General features: G+C 37.7%; 3 protein-coding genes and 1 long non-coding RNA gene across 4 annotated transcripts; 1 reads left to right on the forward strand and 3 right to left on the reverse strand.

Annotated features, from left to right (window-relative positions):
• Positions 1 to 3,609: 3,609 nt before the first annotated feature.
• LOC114935827 (uncharacterized) lies at positions 3,610 to 7,762 on the reverse strand. Its single transcript, XM_085479627.1, has 7 exons — positions 7,698 to 7,762; positions 7,074 to 7,326; positions 6,688 to 6,850; positions 5,904 to 5,966; positions 5,597 to 5,803; positions 5,381 to 5,475; positions 3,610 to 4,009 (listed from the first exon to the last, which is right to left on the reverse strand). Exons 3-6 carry the CDS (start codon positions 6,720 to 6,722, stop codon positions 5,424 to 5,426), a joined length of 357 nt encoding a protein of 118 aa, XP_085335753.1. The 5' UTR covers positions 6,723 to 6,850; positions 7,074 to 7,326; positions 7,698 to 7,762; the 3' UTR covers positions 3,610 to 4,009; positions 5,381 to 5,423.
• Positions 7,763 to 12,014: 4,252 nt separating this feature from the next.
• Positions 12,015 to 12,548, reverse strand: LOC146724563 (uncharacterized). Its single transcript, XM_085479641.1, has one exon. The coding sequence runs from the start codon at positions 12,546 to 12,548 to the stop codon at positions 12,015 to 12,017; it is 534 nt and encodes a 177-aa protein (XP_085335767.1).
• Positions 12,549 to 12,566: 18 nt separating this feature from the next.
• Positions 12,567 to 13,508, reverse strand: LOC114935826 (uncharacterized). The gene has a single exon (XM_029308723.2). The coding sequence runs from the start codon at positions 13,506 to 13,508 to the stop codon at positions 12,567 to 12,569; it is 942 nt and encodes a 313-aa protein (XP_029164556.2).
• Positions 13,509 to 14,774: 1,266 nt separating this feature from the next.
• LOC114935831 (uncharacterized) lies at positions 14,775 to 20,096 on the forward strand. Its single transcript, XR_014924020.1, has 4 exons — positions 14,775 to 15,365; positions 15,449 to 15,681; positions 16,682 to 16,892; positions 17,004 to 20,096. It is a non-coding gene; the product is annotated as an uncharacterized LOC114935831 (long non-coding RNA).
• Positions 20,097 to 23,474: the final 3,378 nt, after the last annotated feature.

Genomic DNA, 23,474 nt, shown 5'->3' on the forward strand with positions numbered 1-23,474 from the left:
AATGAACTCTCGCGAAATTCTACAAGCATTGCGTCATCTAGATGCCAGACATGTTGGAGTCTATGCAGCCGACAGAGTTCCGAGGGTGTGGACGAGGTCGACGGCTATCGTCGCTAACACCGACAATCACGATCGACCTGGAGAACATTGGATCGCCTTCTACCTCGATGAACGGCACAGCCACTTACTTCGACAGCTACGGATTACCCCCCTTGTATCCAGGATTTCTCATCCGACTTCGACGAAACTCCATCATCCATCATTGGAATATTCAACAATTACAAGGAATTTTTTCTAAGACTTGCGGACAATACTGCTGTGTATTTTTATATTATATGTGTAGCGGCTATAATCTTAATCAGTTTCTCGCTCTTTTTTCCGAAGATTGTGAATATAACGATCGTTTAATCATACACTTATTTCGTAAAATTTTTACTCACAAAAAACAAGCGAATCATAACAATATATAATATGAATTTTAGTATTAATAAATAAATTTTGTTCTGTAAAAATATTTTAAATATAAATCATATTTGTACTTTTAAAACCATTGTTCAATTTTCTTTCACTTCCTCTTTCCAGAAATTTCCTCAACATCCATGTTTCTGTTTACCTTCATTAAGCAGCGAGTTATTTTAAAATAAAATTTTATCCGACATCTTTTCAACAATAAGCATTTTTTCTAATCTACGATGATGCATTATTTTTTTTATCGTGACACGAGTCGGAATGCTCGCCAGTACAAATATTTGCGTGTTCTTTTTTTATTACCCTACGGCATTGTCAGTTACTACCTGCCACCGATCCCCGGTCGACCGCATGACGCTTTTCTTGGTCAAAATGTTTTTACCCCACCCCGTCTAATATCGACCATTTGATTCGACGAGCTATCCTTGCCATACGTATACCCTAACTGTTTTTACCCCACCCCGTCCAATATCGACCATTTGATTCGACGAGCTATCCTTGCCATACGTATACCCGTACCCCCATACCGTACCCTACGCAACTTTAGCTTAAATACCTCATCTAATCCTTAGACTAGTAAGATCTCGTTTAGCTCAACATACTAGGACTCTGCTCGGAAACACGAAGGCCCCAGGTTCAAATCCAGAGGAAATCAGAAAAAATAAAAAAAAAATAAAAAAAATTCTCATCCCCACCTTTCGGGGCCTGTCGCCATTTTTTTTTTCCCAACACCCTCTCTCCCTACACCCACACTCGGAAAAACCAGACGCCGGTGGTGGGGGAAAGATAAGATAAGACTCGGCGCCAGACGGGTCGGTGGTGGGGGTTTGTTTTGACGGGCCATAGTGCCCACTATACTACTTATATTACACTTTTTTTGTGGCATATAGGATGATTTGAATGATATGAGAGTGTTCTACCCGAAAATGTTTTTTTCTGAAACCAATCTATATATATTATGTTATTTATAATTTTGAGTGAGATATCTAAAAAACTTATGCTACGGTTATTCTCTCTTTCTATTGTGAATTTTAATCTATCGTGACAATCATTAAATTTTTCTACTAAATATGTGACTTGATCTTCCGGCAAGCAAACCAAGATATCATCGACGTAGCGATAGTAAAACATATTACACATAGTACACATTGTGATTATGTTATTCAAAAAGAAATAATTTTTTAAAAAAGTGTTATGTTCGTGACAAAAAAGTAAGTTAATACTATTTATTAAAAATCTAAAATGTAATATTTGAGCGGATATATTAATTGGTTCACAGTGTCGTCACGTAATATAACAGCATGACATACAGAAATCTGACGCTCTAACTCAAGCCAACAAACATGAATTTTGTACTGCGTTCATCATATGATAATCTCATAAATGTTGTATTTATAATAAGGTCGATATGACTAAATTAATTTTTTGACATATTAGCATGATATTAAAAAAGACTGTCGTACAGTCGAAACGTTTATCTTATCTTTTGTATATTATGACGTAAATTAATAATAAAAATTTTTGAATTAATATCTTATAAGCTCGTTAAATTGGCCTTTTATTATATCACATAGGTTATTTTATATTTACAAACAATAAATAAACCTAGCTGTTTAGCTACCTAACTACTTAAATAGATTATTATTCCCATTTTTTAAATATTTAATAAGTTAATTTAATATTTATAATTTGTTGTGATTATACTTTATTTATATTTATGTTTTCGGCCATTTTTACTTACCCGGTCCTTGCACTGCACTGCCTGACCCTGCTTCAGACCTAGGGCAGCGAGTACACTGAATTATTGCACTGAACTTAGTTACACTGCGATAAAGAACGGGTTTGTTCTACGTTGCACTGCAATACAGAACGCTTTGGTGTCACTAGTGTACACTAGTGCAGAAAGTTCGGCAATAAAGAACAAACCTTAAGTTACCTTGTTTTTTTCTTGGCGATAGTGGTTTTGCCATTAGCACAAAAATGATGCGACCTTACTCTGGAAAATTTGTAGATGAAAAAAAGAAAATATTTAATTACAGGTTTGTAGTGTATGTATTGTTACAACATTTTATATGGTTATAAATTTATTTATTATCATAATTTTATTCATGCATTTCACTGATTTTTAGATTGTCTAGAGTCTAGAGCAAGACGTACTATAGAAAATACTTTCGGAATTTTATCGGCACGATGGAGGATTTATAGGAAACCTATTCATATGCATCTCAAGTATGTAGACACGACAATCATGGCAACTATTTGTCTTCACAACTTTATAAAAGCACAAGAAGATTGTGTATAATCACAGGCCAGAGTATATTGTCCTCCTTGCTTCATAGACTCAGAAGATGCCGAAGGGAATATAATCCCTGGACAGTGGCGGCAATATGAAAGTGTACTTACAGATATAGCTCCTACTTCCATGCATCGTGCTACTGCAAATGCTTATAAGCAACGCGATAAACTTGCAGATTATTTTATGACATCACTTGGTGAGATTTGTTGGCAGTATGATTATGTTAGAAGAGGACAACATCGGGATAAACTTTAGTAAGAAGATTTAATAAGACGTTTAATATAAATTATAATAATATAAGTTATAACTTAAGTATTATAATTTATATTAAAAATCTTGCTCATCTTACTAAAGTTTACTTTATATATAAAATAAGCTTGTAAATCCTCTAAACTTATGAACCGTGATCTATTTATTAAATAAGAAATACATATGATTCAGCTTAACCTTAGTGGGTGAAAAAAGGAGAGGAGTAAATTGATTAATTTACAAAAAGTCATTTAATATATGTTGTACTTCGTATAATTATTATAAAATAAACTGCATATTTTTTTGTACTAATACAGAAACATTGTAAGAAACAAATTTAAGAACTTTTTGTAATAATACAGAAACATTCTAAGAACTTTTTTGTAATAATATAGAAACATATTGTAAGAAACATTGTAAGAATCTTTTTGTAATAACACAGAAACATATTGTAAGTACATGTGTACATTGTGTAATAAAATAAAAATGTGTACATTGTGTAATAAAATAAAAATCTTATGTATGTACTACTACATATAATTGTAATAAAATAAACTATATATTCTTTCCAAAATAACAAAGTATTTGTATGTACTATATAATATATATTTTTGTCTTAAAATATATCTCACTTGAATATCACATTAGATATCATATATAATGCGCAATAATTCTTTCTTTTTATCTGTTTTTGTGTTTGGTGGCATATTTATTAGTGTTGAGAGTATTAACTGGCAAAAAGCTACATCTTCTACTTCGGGCTTTAGCGTAGATTGCGAAGTAGATTGCACAGTAGATTGCGAAGAAGTTGAATATTTGTTTTTCAATAAAGATGTTACCTTACAAATTGCATTATGCAAAACATCCGGTTGTTTTCCTTTTACTTTTCTTTTTGACAATAAATCTCTCTTCTGTACAGCGGCAGAGGTACTTAATTCTGATACGGAATTTGTTTCTGATATATCGGATGAGTGTACACTTGACTTTGAGTCTTTACTGAAATAGACAAAAGATTTGAAATATTAATTTAAATTTTTATGTATTCTATTTTTTCTATTTATATATTTATGTAGATGTATATAAAATATGTAATTCCTAGTAAATATTATACTACAAATTTGAAGCAATCTGAATAAAAAATATAATAAAAATAAAATCTCGACGGCAATCGGAACCTGTGCGGATGACATGCACAAAATTAATAAATTAAAATGAGATCTCAAATCAAACTCATTTATTAAATTCTAAACGTTTCGACCCACTTCGGGTCTTCTTCAGTAGCTGCAAAATACAAAGAAACAAAAATAAAAGATAATCGGTACAATCAGAAAATTATAAAACTCGTATACATACAATCCGCAAATAAATTAAATATCATTCTCCTCCCTATTCAAACCGTCCGGCCGTCGGTTTAGGTAAACGTTTGATATCCGAAATGATCCACATAAAACGTCAGAGGAATAGTTTAAATTTACATAGCGACACCGATAAATTAAACGAGAATTTTGATCTGTTAATAGAAAAATTTACCAAAATCTAGCTTTGTGATTATACATAACCGGATTTTATGTTAGACCTTTGACATGAGTGCCGATAAGTTTTAGTTGTTTTTATTTTTATTTTCATATTTTATTTTTATATTTGTTTTTTGCGTATATATGTATCGACTGTGTCGAGGTAGAATACCGCACAGTCGTTAGAGTGATGTGTCACGTGTAACATCGTCTTCTCTCTGTTTTTGCTGTCGGGGTGAGTGTTCTTCCCGGTTTTTAATTTATAATTCTTGTGGATTTTTCTACGTTTAATTTATACTATGTTGATTAGTGTTGGTAAGGGAGTCACTGCTCTGCTTCCTTCCTGACGATGGTCACCGTTAGGGAGACACTCCGACGGCCGGACGGTTTGAATAGGGAGGAGAATGATATTTAATTTATTTGCGGATTGTATGTATACGAGTTTTATAATTTTCTGATTGTACCGATTATCTTTTATTTTTGTTTCTTTGTATTTTGCAGCTACTGAAGAAGACCCGAAGTGGGTCGAAACGTTTAGAATTTAATAAATGAGTTTGATTTGAGATCTCATTTTAATTTATTAATTTTGTGCATGTCATCCGCACAGGCTCCGATTGCCGTCGAGATTTTATTTTTATTGTAACACAATAATTTGAGCCGAGATTATCAGTTTTTTTTTATATAAAAAATATAATTGCTATTTTTCTCATTCCTAATAATTATTTTTAATTTTTTATTAAACAAAAAATTATTTTTAATAATAATTTATATATATATATATATATATTCCAAAGTTTCCTTTTTACATTAAATTTATCACAAATTTTATTTTTATAAGTAAAAGCAACTATACCTCAGATTCTCTGTGTATGTACTTAATAAATCTGCATTTATGTTTACGTTTGTGTTATTTTTATCATTTTCTTTTTATTAAAGGTATTGAAGTTTCTGAAATAAAAAATTTTATTAACAATTTGCAAATATACACGAATATATAAAAAATTTTCTTCCAAAAATAAAAAAAATATAAAATATTATTAAAAAAACTAAAGCTTGTGAAAATATTTACCTTATGTTTTGTGCACTACAAGATTTTGCAACCGGAAACTGTTTAATGGTTGCCATTTTCGCAGTAAAGATTTGCTGTCCCTCGGTTGCCATTTTTACAGGAGAGATTTGCTGTCCCTCGGTTGCCATTTTCACAGAAGAGATTTGCTGTCCCTCGGTTGCCATTTTTGCAGAAAAAATTTGCTGTCCCATATGTGAGCCGAAATTTCTGAAAAACATATTCTAAAGTTTTCACTGATACATTAATGGTTTGACTGATTTACAAACACCACTTTAGTTTTATAAAGATTAATTAAAATATTACATACTTTTGAAGACTGGAATATTTTCCCGCTGGAGGTGCTTGGAAAGTTTTCATGTTTGTTATTGTTCTGAAAAAGAAAAAATGAAAACTAATCGTTTTATATCATAAAAAGATTTGTAACCGATCTTCTTATCATACAATACGTTGTATATTCATATATTTAAACTCGAAGTTGCAATATTCTTGAACTAAATAGCTCGCGTGCATTACTATCTAGATGTTTATTTTGTACGACGTAGTTATTCACACAAACATGTTTTAATTTCCTCTTATAAAGTATAAATCTTCTTATATATTTATACTTTGTAAGAGAAGTCTTCTCTTATAAAATATAAATATTGTTACGTGCGCGACCACCCTTCGGGTTATCCCACAGAAATGTCGCGCGCACTCAAACTCTTACACGCCGGAAATGAATACACTCGCGTAGCAAAGCAATGAACTTTAATATAACAAGCCAATATACCGTAGCGATACAATATAATATAACGTGCATTAATTCTAATATATGTCCGCCGAACAGCTGTCGGAGGATACGTCCTCACCGCACGACAGACAGTTCAGAACAACACGCGACGATTAACATAAACAACTTCTTAGCGACGATAGAAGATCCTGATAGAAGACCCTGACGATCGTAAAATACAGGGACGTATCGTTAAACGGACGTAACACGGACATAACAATATATAAATTTTTTTCATTTTTAAAATATATAAATCATTTCACAGGTACAATATATTAATAATACAATTTCAAAAATACAAGCATCAGGGACTTGTACATACCTTCTTCTTTTAATGAACCGTTCTAAAAACTGCATATTTTTATAAAATTCAAAGGGCTTTCTTTTGACTGCTCCACTTCCCGTAGTATTTTCTGCTTCTCTCTGCTTTTTTTCCCTGGTGTATCGTTCTCTTAATCTCGTCCATCAAGATTGACATTCTTCTGCTACAATGAAAGTTATAATAAAAATTATTTTTACATGTAAATTATAAAAATATAATAAATTTCAATCAATGAAAAATAACTGATAAAAACAAAAAATATTTCATATTACTTTAATTGCATTTAAGTAATTTTAGTGAACATTAATAACTTTTCACTAAAATTAGTTAAATAAATATAATAAAAAGTTAAATAAAATAATAATAAATTAAAAGATTTTGCTTACCTGTCATATTTACAGCAGTTGCGATTTCTGCCCACGCATTTTATTTTTTTATGTTATCCTTGAAGTCTGTCAACTCTTTATTGTATAAGAAAGGATAGTCCTGCACTAACGATATTAATATTGCATCTTCATCTTCATACTACAAACTTACATCTTCATTTATTACAGAATAATAGTTTTCATTTTCCAAGGCATCGTCTTGCTGATATTGCGATTGGAACGTATACATATTATGATCCATGTTTCTATGTTTCTATAATAACATGCAAATAAATAATTTACATTTTATAAAATAATAAATTATATATTTCCAAACATTATATTATTTTACTTCAAAATATTTATATATATATATATGTAATATAAATAAATAAAAATTTTAAATGCTGCTTATATATATATATATAAATCATTGCCAGAATTTGTTGTTTTGGGCTTGAAATTGTTAAAACTTATTATATATACAATTATATAATTTATTGAGAGGTTAGATTATCTGTCATCCCCCAGAAAGAAAACGACAAGCATCAAATACTATAAAAAACCGTAATAATTAATAATTATCAATACTAAAGTAACCGTAATACTAATAATTATTAATTATAATAATAAAATTATTCTTACACTTGCTTACTATAGTTGCGTCGTTTGGTATAGGATATTATAAAGTTTATGCATACGGTCTTAAGCGGGGAGCACACACTCTTGCATAAGCGCATAAGCATGTGCATAAGAAATTCGATTGGTTGAATTTCTTGTGCATACGTTTATAGACCAATCAAGATTCTTATGCTTACGCTTATGCGCTTATGCAAAAGTGTGTGCTCCCCGCTGTATGTATTGCATTGTGCGTTGCTGCGCGTTCCGTTATGCGCTATGGTTTATGTTTATGCATTATGTAAAAGCCTGTGCTCCCAGCTTTGATTTATCTAAAATACTGAATGACTGAATATTACATACAGCAATTTAAATCTCTCAGTTTTTATGGATGAAGCAAAGAAAAATAATAACATCACCGCTAGTTACTTGTACACTTTTTTCACAGTAAGTCTTAATTTCTGCAATTTTCTTGTTTTTCATATTAATTTTTACTTTTTTATCTTCTTCTAAGTTGTCAATACTTGGTACATGAATATCGCATCGCAGCAAACATGTTCTTCATAGTATACGTCATAGTTTACTGATTCCATTCCACGTAAAGTACAGGCTGATCCATATCTTTTTTCTGACTTTCCTTGTGTATAAATATTTACATTTGAAGGTGAAGGTTTATGCGTATTATTTGTAAAATTTGCTTCACAAATGACATTCTCTTGACAAAAATCTTTCTGTGTCGTGTCAACCTTTGATACTGATTTAAGTGATCTTCTTTCCTAAATTAAAATACAAATTAAAATATTTTACATACTAAAAACATACACTAGTGCAAAATAAATATACTTACAGCTCTCTTTTTTTTCTAAAATTTTGCTCTTTTTTGAAAAGCTTACTGATTTTGGAACTGCATTTGCTTTTAATACTCTTCTCTTAGTATGTACATCTATCACATAATAGTTAATAAGTAATTTATTCTATTGTATTAGTAAATAAAAATAATATATACACATACCGGGAAAGAAATAATTCTTTGCTGCAAAATGTAATGAGCACACCAATAAACAATAAACTTCATTATAATCCTTAACCTTCAAATGGTCTTAACCAGTCAGATCTTTTATCCATCATTTTAATTTTTTGAAATAAATTTTTTCTTGCAATTTTAGCACTTTCAGCTTTTGGAAAACTTTACTCCAGATTTTTACATTTTTTACTATTACAAGTTTTAACACAACACTTTCCTTTACCAGTACTTTTTTGCGATGCTGAAGTGAAAATTCCATTTTTACTAAGACAATTTTCTTTATAGGCACAAATACGTTGCACCTTGTACTTTAGTGCATAAATACAGTTTATTTTAGTATTTGTATTGAATAATAAATCACATCACGTATATGTAAACAATACTACGGCGGACTCTAAAACGGCCATGTTGATTGGTTCGTACTTACAGTGCCAAAATTAGCTTCTATTCTCAAATCAGTTGTTTTAAGAGTTTTAAAAGAAGAAATTATGCGAAACATGCCAAAGAGCTTTAATAAATTTCATTCAACTACATCAGTGATAGATTGCACTGAAATAAAAATACAACAGCCAAAATGTTTAAAATGTGTAAAATTTTACTCCCATTATAAAGGAGCAATGACTGTTAAAGGAGGATGTTAAAAAAGGTCGATTTCTCGATTATCGATGGAACCTAAAATTCGAGTTCCATGGGTATCTATGAACCACATAAGATGTAAAAATGATGGTCTTTTTTCCTAGAGACCTGAGGAAAGTATTGAAAATTTATCAAAACTATTGAAAATAGCGTCATTCAATCGATTTGAAGACAATTAAAATCGATGACATGGATGAATTTTTAATTAAACCAAGTTCTGGTTAAACATTTATCAAATAGTTTTTGAGATCAATAATGTTTTAATATCGGGATTGCAAAATTCAAAATTGCGGATCCAATATGATGGATCAGTATTGAGAGAAAGTAGATTCGAGAATATAGTTACTTCCGAATAAAAGATCTGATTCCACATTCAAATATATAATTATATAAAAAAATAATTACTACAATGTATCATAAACTACTAAATAATTTATTTAATTTAAAAGTGCAAATATTTATAACGTAAATGTACGGAATTCATTAGCATACTGTTTAATTAGTTATTGCAATAGGTATATCTTAAAGTTAAAACAAATAAGATTAATTCTATATAAACATCTTTAAAAAATATAAATGTTTTTTTTAAATCGGCCAACAGAGCCAAAGCATGAAAAATTAATTATTCGGAACTGTATCTTTTGGTTTGAGATCACTAAGTTCCATATATAAATTAATCTCGAAACTTACATATGAAGAAATAGGCACGAAAAATATAGGTCCAAAAAGTCGCTGAAGCGGGAATCGAACCCGCGTCTTTCACTTTCCGGACGACTGCTCTTACCAACTTAGCTATTCAGACCCTTTCGATCCTATATTTTTTATTTGCCTTTTAGTAGATGTTAGTAAATAACGCCGTAATTAGGCCAAGGCGTGAATAAAATCAGAAAGAAATATTTTTATTGGCTCTCAATATTAAGAATATAAATATGATGTTTTTTTTAAATCGGCCAACAGGGCCAAAGCACAAAAAATTAATTATTCGGAACTGTATCTCTTGATTTGAGATCACTAAGTTCCATATATAAATTAATCTCGAAACTTACATATGAAGAAATAGGCGCGAAAAATATAGGTCCGAAAAGTCGCTGAAGCGGGAATTGTACCCGCGTCTTTCACTTTCCGAGCGACTGCTCTTACCAACAGAAAAAAGTTTAACCTTTTCTACGTAATCAGTAGATGTATCTTGTACAATTGAAATTACTTTAGCAATTGTACTGTTTACAAGACCGAAACTAGCATCGATATTACGTCGACTCATAACTTTTGCTCCAATTTTAATTTTAATTTGTTTTGAAAGTCCAGCTGTTTTTGAATTATCATCATCGTTATTTGACAATACTTTTAATGCGTTTTTTTTTAAATATGGAACACAGTTAATCGTGTCTTCAGCAATTAATAATATTTCTTTGGAAACAATACGACTTAACATTGCATTATTAAGAACATCACACATATTACAAGTAGGCAATAAACAGTGTCTGATGACAAATTATTAATAAAATCACATAACTCATTTAATCTAGATTCGAAAGATTCACCTTTGAAAGATATTTTTTTAAATTTATACCTGTGCACAACGGATAGCGGGTCGGAAGCGAGACGATAGAGAAGTACTGCACTCGACACACGCGTATCGTTAACAAAAATATATTTCAACTATTAACAAAAAATACAATTGTTTAACCGCACAGAATTTACCAAAAAAATAGCCGAGTCGAACGTATTAGAATGAATGCAATAAGCGAGGGAAAAGCCGGGTCGAAGATAAATTACTGAGTGTCCGCAAGCAACGGTAATTAAGCGTGAAAAACGAAAAAGACAAGCGATCTTTTTCGTAAAGTATAAACACACTCTTGACGCGACAAGCAATCGGAAAAGAGCGCCGCGATCACGAGAGAGGAGGTTTATATAGGCCCGTATTTCTAGAATAGTCGAGAAAGATTCTCTTAATTTTATCGTTCGGCTGAGGGCGAAAGAGCGTTTAGTGTAATTATTTACTTTCAGGAAAATAGTCGTTTTGTTATTATCAATAACTAAATTGTATCTCCTCTCGCGCGACCGCGATGTTTACCATTATATGAGATTTGACGTAAGCGCTTCCTTTTCGCAGGCGCGGGGTATACGTATACCTGTGCGGCCGAGCGCTATTTGAAAATAATATTAATATAAAATTAAGCATGATGCATGTTGCATGTGAATGAAAAGACTGCATGAATTTTAATGCAATAATGTTTTAAGACTTTTCAGCTTTTTTGACGTTCGATTTTCGAACATTCCGCCCGCCTTGCAGTATACTGCAATCAAATTAGAAGTTCGAGCGTGGAGGCGCGAGCTTATTCACGCGTTCGCGCGTGAAGCACACGTGGAGCGCACGTGCTCCGCCGGATTTAGGCAAAGGAATGCTGAATCGATCAGCTGTTTATTCTCGAGTGTAATGGTTAGAAGCGTGTAGGCTAAAGCGTTGCGCAGACCGTGATAATTTCGATCTTCAGGAAAATGTGGCGTATAGTGATAGTGTATGTGTCGTGATTGTGATAAGAACGGTGGAGCGATGAGCGGGGTGTAGGGATAAGAAGAGAGGAGCAATGAGTAGAATGAGGTGATGATTGATGTGCAAGTGAATGTGAAGATGGATCAACGAAGAGTTTCAAGACAAAAATTATGCGACGCGTGCCCTTTAATTACGGTGAGGCTTCGGAGCCGTCGGTCAGAAATACTAGTTTATTCACGGGTCGCGTTAAATTGGTGCCCGCGGTGCGGACGTCGACTACGCAAACGTTACCGTCGGAACCGGAGTGCAGTCGCGTTATGCGCGCAAGCAGCCACCGTGTTGGTGGAGTGATCTCGTTCCGTACTAGGCAGAGTCGACCGACGCGAGCCTCCTGATTAATTCGGGACCATTTCGGTCGATGGGCCAGCGTGTTTAAATATTCGTTGACCCACCGAGACCAGAAATGGTCCTTTATTTGTTGCAGGAGCTGCCACCGGGAGAGACGCGCCGACGGCTCTCGTTCGAGCGACGGCTCGGGGATCGTCGCGAGAGCGGAGCCGACCAGGAAGTGACCGGGTGTCAGAGCTGCTAAATCCTCCGGGTCGTCAGATAATGGCTGCAGCGGTCGGGAATTGAGGCAGGCCTCAATCTGGGCGAGTAGGGTCGCCATCTCTTCATAGGTGAGGGTTGCTTCACCTATGACTCGCCAAAGATGATGCTTCATGGCCTTCACGGCGGCTTCTCACAAGCCGCCAAAGTTAGGTGCCGCCGGCGGGTTAAAACGCCACCGGATTTTTTCTTGGGCGGCACAGGATGCTATGCGGCGTTCGTCCGCACTGGCAGTGGAGAACAGTTGCTTTAGCTGCTTGTCGGCACCCACGAAGGTGGTGCCGCAGTCGCTATACAACGAGTGGCACACTCCTCTCCTGGCGATGAACCGGCGCAAGGCGGCAAGGAAGGCGTCGGCGGTGTAGTCCGAGGCGGCGTCGATGTGAACTGCCCTGGAGGCTAAACAAACAAACACAACGATAAACCCTTTGGTCGTCTTGTGTCCACGGTCCCTTGTTGTTCGCATCCAAACCGGTCCGGCGTAGTCTACGCCGGTATGAAGGAACGACCGGCCTGGCGTGACCCTTGGAGCGGGAAGATTTTCCATCAGTGGCTGAGGAGTGGCGGCCCGCCACCTTGTGCACCTTACGCAGCGGCTGATGCGGCTCTTCACCAGCGAGCGACCTCGAGGAATCCAATACTCTTGGCGAAGAGAACACAAAGACAGCTGGGTACCGCCGTGCAGCGTTCGCTTGTGGTGGTCGTCGATGATGAGGCAAGTGTAGTTCGATTTGCTTGGTAGTATTGGTAGATGCGTGGCATCGAATGGCAGCTGAGCATGTTCCAGGCGCCCGCCGACGCGTAGGAGCCCCTCGCTGTCCAAAAATGGACTGAGCTTTAGCAGGGAGCTTCGCGACGGCAGGGGTTGCTCCCTTTGTAGATGACTAATTTCATCTTTGTATGCTGCTGCCTGGACTGTCTTTAACCAAGAGATCCGGGCTTCCTCGATTTCGTCGGCGCTGATCAAGCCGAGCTGGCCGTGCTCGTGGTGGGGCTGACGGTGGATCCGCAACCAGCGACGGCACCACGCTGTGATCCGGAGCAATCGTTGTAGCGAGGAGTATCGGAGCAGCATCTCAGGTTCGGTCCTCAGTTCGGCGATGGCGGCGACGTGGGTGCGGACTCGCCTCTCTGAAAGGTCATCCTCTGGAAGCTCCTCGCTGTTGGTCGTCCAAGGGTGGCTCCCGGCTGATAGCCACGACGGACCTTGCCACCAGAGTGAGTTGTCCTCCAACTCGCTGGGGTAGAGTCCTCTGGAAGCGCAGTCCGCGGGATTATCTCGGCCGGGGACGTGATGCCAGTAGGCGTCCGGAGTTAGCGTCTGGATCTCGCTCACTCGGTTAGCCACGTAGGTGACCCAGGACGAGGGGTGACCCCGAATCCAACCGAGAGTCACAGTGGAATCCGACCACAGGTGTAGAGGTGCCTTCTCTGCGCCAATAAGAGGGACAACGTGGGCGACCAGTCGAGCGAGAAGACTGGCGGCCGATAACTCTAAACGAGGTGAGGATACCTGCTTCAACGGAGCCACCTTGGTCTTCGCAGCCAACAGTGTCACTCTGCTACTTCCGTTTGTTTTGGTTCGCAGGTAGAGGACGGCGGCAGTAGGCACGTTCGGAGGCATCGGCAAACCCGTGAATTTCCTGATGGGAGTCCGCTACGCTGCCTAACCAACGAGGCACACCCAGGTTTTCCAATGCATCCAGCTCTTCCTGGAACCGCAGCCATTTCCTCGCTTCCTCGGTTGGCAGAGACGCGTCCCAGTCAAGGCCCAGCAGCCAGATAGTTTGAATGTTGATCTTGGCCAGCACGGTAGTGGGAGACAGCCAGTCGAGTGGATCAAACAATTTCGCCGTCAAGGAGAGGACCGATCTTTTGGTGACAGCCGAGAGGGTGATCTTATGAGTGGCGAAGGCGAAAGCGATCGTTGCACGGTTGCCATCGAAGTCCGAGAGTGGAGTGACTCTCTCCGGGCAGCCACCATCTGGCCTCTTGTTGCAGGCGCGCGTCCGGTTCCACGAGGCTCAGCAGGTAGGAGGCGTTGGTGGACCATTTTTTGAGCGTGAACCCGCCCGCCGTGCATATACTCGTCAGCTGTCTTATCATGGTTTCTGCATCCTCTAGATTTTTGGCACCGGACAGGATGTCGTCCATGTAGACATCGCCCCGCAGGATATCGGCGCCTTTTGGAAAGCGATGCTCCTCATCCTCGGCGAGTTGGCGTAAGGTGCGAATGGCCAGATACGGAGCACATGATAGCCCGTATGTAACGGTGCACAACCAATACTCTTGAACGTCGGTTTTATAATTATCTCTCCATAGGATTCGTTGCAGACTTCGGTCGTCTGGATGTACCAGGATCTGCCGATACATTTTTTCGATATCGGTCGCGAAGACGAAGCGATGGCGTCGCCAACGCAGCAGAATGTCGGCCAGTGATGGAAGCAGATTCGGTCCTGTGGCGAGATTTTTGTTGAGGGAGTCTCCGTTAGGCAAGGAGCTCGAACCGTTGAAAACTACCCTCAATTTTGTGGAGGTGCTGTCTGGACGTAACACACCATGATGCGGCAGGTAGCAGGCACCTCGATGCGATTCAGCTGGTTCTGGCGCAGGCATCATATGGTTAAGGTCCTTGTAATTTTGCATAAACTCGACATACATGCTTTGGAAGTCGCTCTCTTTCTCGAATCTTTTTTCCTATATGATGCAGAGCACGACTTGCGGCGCGTCGAGTCCCCGACAGGTCAGGGATAGGCTCGATCGTTGGCAGCCGCACGATGTACCGGTCGTCTGGAGAGCGAGTATGATGTCGGCGGTAGTGTTCTTCGCACTCCAGTTCGGCCTTGGTGAGGATCGGAGATGGCCGACGAACTTCCTCCTGCTCCCAGAACCGCCGCACCAAGCAGGTGATGTCCTCCTCGATTTGGCAATGGTGAGTGGAAACACGTTGGCCGGGCGCCGTCGAGTTAACGGTACCCGAAAAGATCCAGCCCAACGAGGTTTGTTGCGCTACAGGCTCCTGAGGACCTCCCTTGTGTAGGCCCTGGCGAATGATGGTCCCATATACGTCGGCTCCCAACAGGATGTCGACGGGGTCCGAGAAGCTGAATTCCGGGTCGGCGAGCTCCAGGTCCTTCAGATGGGTCCAAGAGCTCATACGGCTGCGACAGCCTCCGGAGAACAATGTCAGTTTCGGCAGCACCAACGCGTCGACGAAGGTGGACGATTCACCGCTGCGCGACTGCAGGGTAAGTCTCACCTTCCCTTTTGCTACTCCGGTCCTTCTTTCTCCGACTGCATAGACACTCACGGCGGCTGCTATTCGAGGGAGTCGTAGTCGCTGCGCTAATCGTTCCGAGATGAGGGATGATTCGGATCCCTGGTCGATTAGGGCGCGAGCGGACTGCCAAGATCCGTGGCAGTCGAGGACGCGGACCCTGGCCGTGGCGAGCAGCACCGTAGCGGAGGAAGAATGTGTACCTTGAGCCACATGTGAAGTTGTGGAGGGCTCGGCTTCCCGGAAGGCGTCGTGAAGCGAGGAGTGATGTTGACTGCCACACGCTGTACACGTCTTCTTCGACGCGCACTCCGAAAATTGATGGCGTCCAAGGCAGTTCGAGCAGAGTTTGTGTTCACTGACGAGCTGTTTGCGAGCCATCGCCGTCTTGCCCTTGTAGTCGCCGCAGAACATCACAAAGTGGTCCCCCTGACAGATGGAGCACCGGCCCCTGGGCTTCTCTTTCGGGTCTTGCTTTTTTACGTGGTGGCTCCGCGTTGACTTTGAAGTGCTGTGGCTGCCGCTTTCGTTCCTGGCCGGAAACAGCACCTCCAATGTATAAAGTCGGCGTTCTATGAAGGCCTCCAGCTCGGAGTAGGAGGGCGGATTCGTCGTGTGACTTATGTCACTCTCCCATTCTCGCCTGGAGCGATTGTCGAGGAGCTCGACGACTAGGTGGACGAAGAGGTCTTCCGTGCGGTCTATTGGTTGATCGATGCTCTTTAGTGAGCTGACCGTAGTTTTGACTCCGTGGAAAAGCCTCCTCAATTCAGCGGCGGATTCGCTCTTCATCTTGGTCAACATCAAAAAATTGTTGAGATAATTACGCGTCAGTAATCTTTTGTTTTCGTAATAGTCACTCAGCGTCTTCCAGGCAATGTCGTAGTTATCGTCCGTGATGCTGAGGTTCCGAATAAGCAAGTCAGCGTCACCTTTTACGCAAAGCTTTAAATAATGCAGCTTCTCCACAGGTTTTGCTGCCTGGTTCCGGCCGATGATCGATTGGAAAAGATCTCTGAACGAAGGCCAGTCCTCGTATTTTCCGGCGAAGGTCGGCGGCTGGATTTTCGGCAGCGCTGTCCGAGGAGCGGAAGTCGTTGTTGCGATCGAGGTAGAGCTGACTGCCTGCAGTTGAATCTGGAGAGCACTCTTTAAGTCGAGCATGAGGCCCTTGTTCTGCAGGTAAGCCTCTTCGCCCAACGAAGGGATGTCTTGTTTTGCGTAGACATCGTGGCGTATTTCGTCAACGCGATCGGCTAACGTATCGTTAATCCCGTCGAATTTCTCCCACAGCTTCTCGAGGTTTAGAAGCCGGGACTCCACCGCCCCAAGGATGATATTGGCCTCGCCGAGCTTCCTAAGGTTCTCGTACGCGCGAGAGATCTTGCCGTATAACACTGTGGCGGTGGCAATAATTGCCTTAGTGTCGGCCATCTCTTACTCTGTCTCTTTTTTCCAGAAGCACTGGTCACCGACACTGATGCACTATCGCTTCCGTGGCACCGGATTCAAAGGAGGTTCCGGAGGATCCGGCTCGAAGGACCAAAAAATGTGCACAACGGATAGCGGGAAGGGAAGGTCGGAAGCGAGATGATAGAGAAGTACTGCACTCGACATACGCGTATCATTAACAAAAATATATTTCAACTATTAACAAAAAATACAATTGTTTAACCGCACAGAATTTACCAAAAAAATAGCTGAGTCGAACGTATTAGAATGAATGCAATAAGCGAGAGAAAAGCCGGGTCGAAGATAAATTACTGAGTGTCCGCAAGCAACGGTAATTAAGCGTGAAAAACGAAAAAGACAAGCGATCTTTTTCGTAAAGTATAAACACACTCTTGACGCGACAAGCAATTGGAAAAGAACGCCGCGATCACGAGAGAGGAGGTTTATATAGGCCCGTATTTCTAGAATAGTCGAGAAAGATTCTCTTAATTTTATCGTTCGGCTGAGGGCGAAAGAGCGTTTAGTGTAATTATTTACTTTCAGGAAAATAGTCGTTTTGTTATTATCGGTAACTAAATTGTATCTCCTCTCGCGCGACCGCGGTGTTTACCATTATATGAGATTTGACGTAAGCGCTTCCTTTTCGCAGGCGCGGGGTATACGTATACCTGTGCGGCCGAGCGCTATTTGAAAATAATATTAATATAAAATTAAGCATGATGCATGTTGCATGTGAATGAAAAGACTGCATAAATTTTAATGCAATAATGTTTTAAGACTTTTCAACTTTTTTGACGTTCGATTTTCGAACAATACCTTTAAAAGATATTTTTTAAGATACCTTTTAAAGATACCTTTAAAAGATATTTTTTTTAATTTATACCTTTAAAACATACTTTCTAAAATTTTACAATTAGATTTTGTGACTAAACTAATACGAATTCGCGACAATAACTCACGGTAAGAAATATATATCTCTTTGTTGACGCATATTAATTGTCAATTCTTCGTAGTTCAAATAATGTCGTCCATAAATTAATAGCATTTAAGGAACCAAGATGTTTGACAATTTTTTCATTTGATAAATGCATAAAGATAGGCACTTTGTGCACGGGAGGTAATTGAAGTAAGTCTCCGAATAAAAAAATATGCTTTTGACCAAACCAACTATCATCACAATCACTAGTGTCAAATATGCCAGACACTCGAAGATGTATATACATTAAAGTCAAATTGGATATCATTGACACTTCATTGATTATAAAAAGAATAACATCTTTAAGATTTGCTCGTAAAAGTTTCAATACATGGGGCCCTATTCTCGAATCACTCGTAAACTTGCGCATACGCACGATTCGAGCGGTCGAAGATGCGAATACGTTCAACAACTGCTATTCTTGAATGAAAGATTCGAGTGCTCGAAACTAGGTGAGAATCGTGCGCATACGAACACGAATTACATCTGGCAACAGTGCAAATATTAACTTAACTGACATTGGTATTTGTAAATATAATCTCTTTGCTCTGCCCACTGCTCTGCACGTGTCGATACAAAAGACGTATTTTAGACATCAAGGTAGTAATTCGATAGGCAATTATATTCTATAAACGAGCTAAATATAACTTATATTAAGACTTGGTGGTTTAGACGTGCAATTTTATTGGAAAACTAATACAAAAAGTGGCCTTTTTGCAGACTGGCGAATTGATAAAGAAGTCGGCGCAAATTCCGATTCAGTGTATGGATTAAGCATCGAGAATAATCTTTATTAAATCTGGACATTGCAACGTCTTTTCCTGCTCCGAAACGCCAAGTTTGGACAGGGGAGCGTTCAATTTAAATATTCTACTAGTTCAAACCATAAAACGTTAAAAATCGGTAACAAAAGAGTTAATTACTCGTACTTCAGTACTTTCGGTAACTCATGATAAAATTGGGCGCCAGTCGTGTGTGAATGCGCCACGATATTAATGAAAACGGTACTTAAGGTAACTCGTCAAAATTCGGCAGTGAGTCGCGGGTCTATAGGATTTTTGGTCTATGGTTGAGAGAGAGGTAGTTAGAAAGACATACACATGTTGACATGAATAAACATATATATATTTCGAACACTTAAGACTAACAATTTTACATGTAATAAGTATAAATGGACAATATAATTATATAATAAACATTAATATTGAGGCTAGCGGTATGAAAGAATATAATATAATGATATATGCGAATATGTCGGTATGACGGAATCGATCTGTTAAATTGTCATTAATTATAACAATATTGAATACTTTAAACAATTTCGCGACAATATTATACGAACGGAATTCACAAAGAAAAATTGGTAAACGGTGTGCTGTTCAAACTTATTATCGCGGACACGCGGTATATACAGAGGTCACAATAACATAATTCAAGACACGGCGCGGTATACAAAAAAAAGGTGACAATGAGATAACGGTAATTTCGTGACTCTCTCGCCGAGTCGAAAATAAAAATATTTAACACACTCGCGGAGAACGGCTGCACGCAAATTCCGAAAATCTACTGATCGAATATACAATACACGTTACTTTGAATCACAGGGTGCGTTCCATTATGCACTGCAAGTACTGGCACTATGACGTCATGCAAGTGTACTGTTGACAGCGTTCCTTTTTAATTTTGTGCACTTTGAAGCTACTGCAAAATAGTAAAACGGAACGCACTACAGTACGCTTTCAGCAGACTTTTAACTAACCTTTTTCGCTAATAATCATCGAGTGAAAAATTGGTGAAATGGATAATACCGTTATTGCATTAATTACATATAATTTAATCGAGAATATATATGATTCGAGTGAGTCATCAAGTGAAAGCGATTTGGAAATGGAATTAATAAATGAAATGAGACGACAAATTAAAATACCTAGAACAAAATGTAAAAATTACGTTGAAAATATTGTATCATTATATTCAGATATGGAATTTAAAACCCATTTTCGGTAAGGTATTAAACAAAAATACAAAAATATAAAATATTACATATCAGAAAGTATAAAAAGTCATGTACTTTGTACAGGATGAAACGGCAACATTTATATTTGTGTTGGAATTATTAACTCCTCATCTTCAGAAACACTCAGAAAAATTCGGGCGTCATCCAATAACACCTGAGAAGCAATTATTAATAGCTATTTGGATGATGGCCACACCCAATTCATACAGGTAAATATTTCATAATTTTATATATAAAATTCTTCTATCTAGTTTATTTTTTTCTTTAAGTATATAATTACAATGTTAAAAAAATCTGACCTAGAATATTTTTGTAATAGATGTGTAAGTGATCGATTTGGTATTGGAAGAGCAACAGCTTGGAGAAGTGTTATGAAAGTAGTCAATGCTTTATACTACCATTTGCATACATTTATAAAATGGCCATCCCTGGAAGAAGCCACAGCTACATGGACAACAATAAAAAATAGATATGGGTTCCCAAAAGTATTAGGTGCAATTGATGGTACTCATATAAAAATAGCAGCACCAAAAAAGAACCCCGAATGTTATATAAATAGAAAAGGATATCATTCAATACAATTACAGGTACATAAAAGTGTGTGTGTGTGTGTGTGAATTGGATAAACTTAATATTATTATAAATAAATATTTTTTAGGTTATATGTGATTCAAGTCTAAAATTTATTCACTGTTATGCTGGACAAGTTGGGTCCGTACATGATATGAGAGTCTTCAGACTATCAGGATTTCAGAATATGTGCACAGAAGAAAATTTTCCTGAAAATAGTCACTTATTGGGGGATTCTGCATATGGAATACAAAAATACATTATGATACCTTTTCGAGATAATGGGCATTTGACAGAAACTCAAACAAATTATAATAAAATATATTCTTCTTCACGAATGATTGTAGAAAGGTCATTGGGATTATTAAAAGGAAGATTTAGAAGTATTCTCGATACTTTACCAATGACTAGGACTGACTTAATACCAAAATATATAGTAACTTGTTGCATTTTACATAATATATGTTTATTACATAATGATATAATAGATATACCTATAATTGTTAATGATGGACAAAATGAAAATCATGAAATTATCGATAGTGCAACTAAAGAAGAAGGCATACAAAAAAGAGATTTTATCGCCCAAGCACTTCTAAATCGTCAACTATTTTTATAATATACATATACATATAAAATACATTATATATATTTTTAAGAATGTATACTTTATTTATAATCTTTATACCATTTGTATACCATTAATAAATAAAAACTATTTTATTTGTCTTATTTTTTTATTAATTTATACCTAAAAATACTTAAACTATGAAAAAGTCTTTTAGGTCTTATTCTATCACATAATGTTTCATAAAGTTACATAAAGTTTCATTTTTAGTTTCATTTTCATTTTCTGTTTCATCTTTTATTCTTTTTAACATTAATTTTTAATAATGTTTTAAATAAAAATTAAGTACAAATAAACTAAAAAACAAAATAAAATTAAAACAAAATTTAAACAAAATTTGTTAACATAGGGATCATTCCACAGTAGGAATGGCCCTAACATCTATGAACATAAAAAGCAACATTCATTAAACATATTCATTAATAAACAAAAATATAAGAGCTTAAATACAATGAAAGGAATAATGCAGGATTCACACAGCGTCCGATATTCGACGTACGACGTCCGATGTCCAATCAGAAAATTTAATTTTTATGCTGTGTGAATCCTGCATAAAGAACAAGAAATTCCTTTTATTGTGTCGGAGCCCTAAAAATAAAAAATTAAACATATATAAAACTATTTGTCAATTAGCTTTTTTAATAAGCTTTTTATATCATCAAGTTGTTCCATCTTTTCTGTGTGTTTTTTATTATCTGCTTCACATTTCAATCTTTTCTCTTCTAACATTTCTTCTAAATATTTGTCTATATTTAATTTTCTTTTTCTTGCTGCCGCTTTGGAAAGATAAAATATATTTTTATAAGTTAGATTAATATTACAAATGTATTTATGTTGCGTACGCGCGGCATGAACCGTGGTCCGACACGAAGCTGCGACGAACGAGCATGCTCGGCCTTTTTAGGGCCGCGTCTCGCGCGCCGCCTCTCAGATCCTTCACCCCTTTTTTTCTTATTGGAAAGAAATCATAGGAATCTCATGAGAGATGTGATGAATGGACAATAGGATAATTGTTGAGTGGATTGTATCTTAATAGGGTGATCGCGCACCCATGTGTGCGCTGAGATTGATGATTTACGCAGGAGGCCGAATTGAAAAGGAGTCTTGAGTTTGATGAACAAAAACAGATCAATTTATTATATCACACGTCTGAAAGTCACCTGGACTTGACACAAACAAACCAAAGAAAAAACTCGATATGAGAATCGAAAGCGTTTGCTGTACGCGCAGCAAATTTACATTTGACAATTGATCACTTATCGAACGCCTGATTGTGTATCAAGCGTCGTACAAAACAATTATTCGTTTCTAAGCTCGCGATCACAAAAAGAACACTGTTTGTTCGATATCGACACCAATGTCTTTTGTCGCAAAAAAAAAAACAATGTCCTATTTGAAAGTCACGATCGCGAATCGTACAATAACAAATTTGTCCTCTTGTAGACGACCGTTATAATTTATCGAAAACGCGCACATATGATTTAACGCGATTCAATAATTGTCTTACATTATCTTGTTCACGATCACTTCTCACAACGAAAATTAACTCACAAGATTAACGCAGGATTACAATCGCTCGACGACAATAATGCAAGCGATTCTGGCCAAATCTTTGAGTCGCTAGCCGCTTGCACGTGCACACCGCGTGAAAGATTTTGGAAATCGAAAACACTGTGACGACACTCCTGAGAGAGGGAGAGAGGGAGAGAGAGAGAATGCACGACATGCATTCATCTGCAGGTGACTATCACACAGAATCCTCCAGAAGGATTCGAATATTCGCAGGAGTCGATCACGTGTACGCAGCGTGCACAATACAACGGCGAACTCGTCGCGACGGCGTGCTACGACAATTGCGAGAGAGAGCGCGGGAGAGAGAGAGAAGAGAGAGAGAGAGAGAGAGAGAATGCACGACATGCATTCACCTGTACGCGAATATCGCAATAAATCCTCCAGCAGGATCCGAATATTCGTAATATTCGATCACGTGCACGTAGCGTGCACGAGAGAATGGCGAATTCGTCGCGAGAACCTCTATGTTGCGTCGCGAACGAGATCCGATTACTTGTTAACTTTTCACTCTCGATATGTCACAAAATACCGCGCAAATCTGTTCGTATT

The sequence above is a fragment of the Nylanderia fulva genome, unplaced genomic scaffold (assembly GCF_048542155.1).
Source record: "Nylanderia fulva isolate GAGA-0341 unplaced genomic scaffold, ASM4854215v1 Scaffold126, whole genome shotgun sequence".
In the NCBI taxonomy this organism is placed as follows: domain Eukaryota; kingdom Metazoa; phylum Arthropoda; class Insecta; order Hymenoptera; family Formicidae; genus Nylanderia; species Nylanderia fulva.

Bases quoted from the DNA above. Each gene is read 5' to 3' on its own strand.
- LOC146724563 (XM_085479641.1), bottom strand. From the start codon at position 12,548: ATGAAGCATCATCTTTGGCGAGTCATAGGTGAAGCAACCCTCACCTAT.
- LOC114935827 (XM_085479627.1), bottom strand. From the start codon at position 6,722: ATGCAGTTTTTAGAACGGTTCATTAAAAGAAGAAG. The intron at 5,967-6,687 runs GTATGTACAAGT...TTTCTTTTTCAG, and splicing joins CGGTTCATTAAAAGAAGAAG to AACAATAACAAACATGAAAA. The intron at 5,476-5,596 runs GTAAATATTTTC...TTTTTATTTCAG, and splicing joins TGTAGTGCACAAAACATAAG to AAACTTCAATACCTTTAATA.
- LOC114935826 (XM_029308723.2), bottom strand. From the start codon at position 13,508: ATGCTGCTCCGATACTCCTCGCTACAACGATTGCTCCGGATCACAGCG.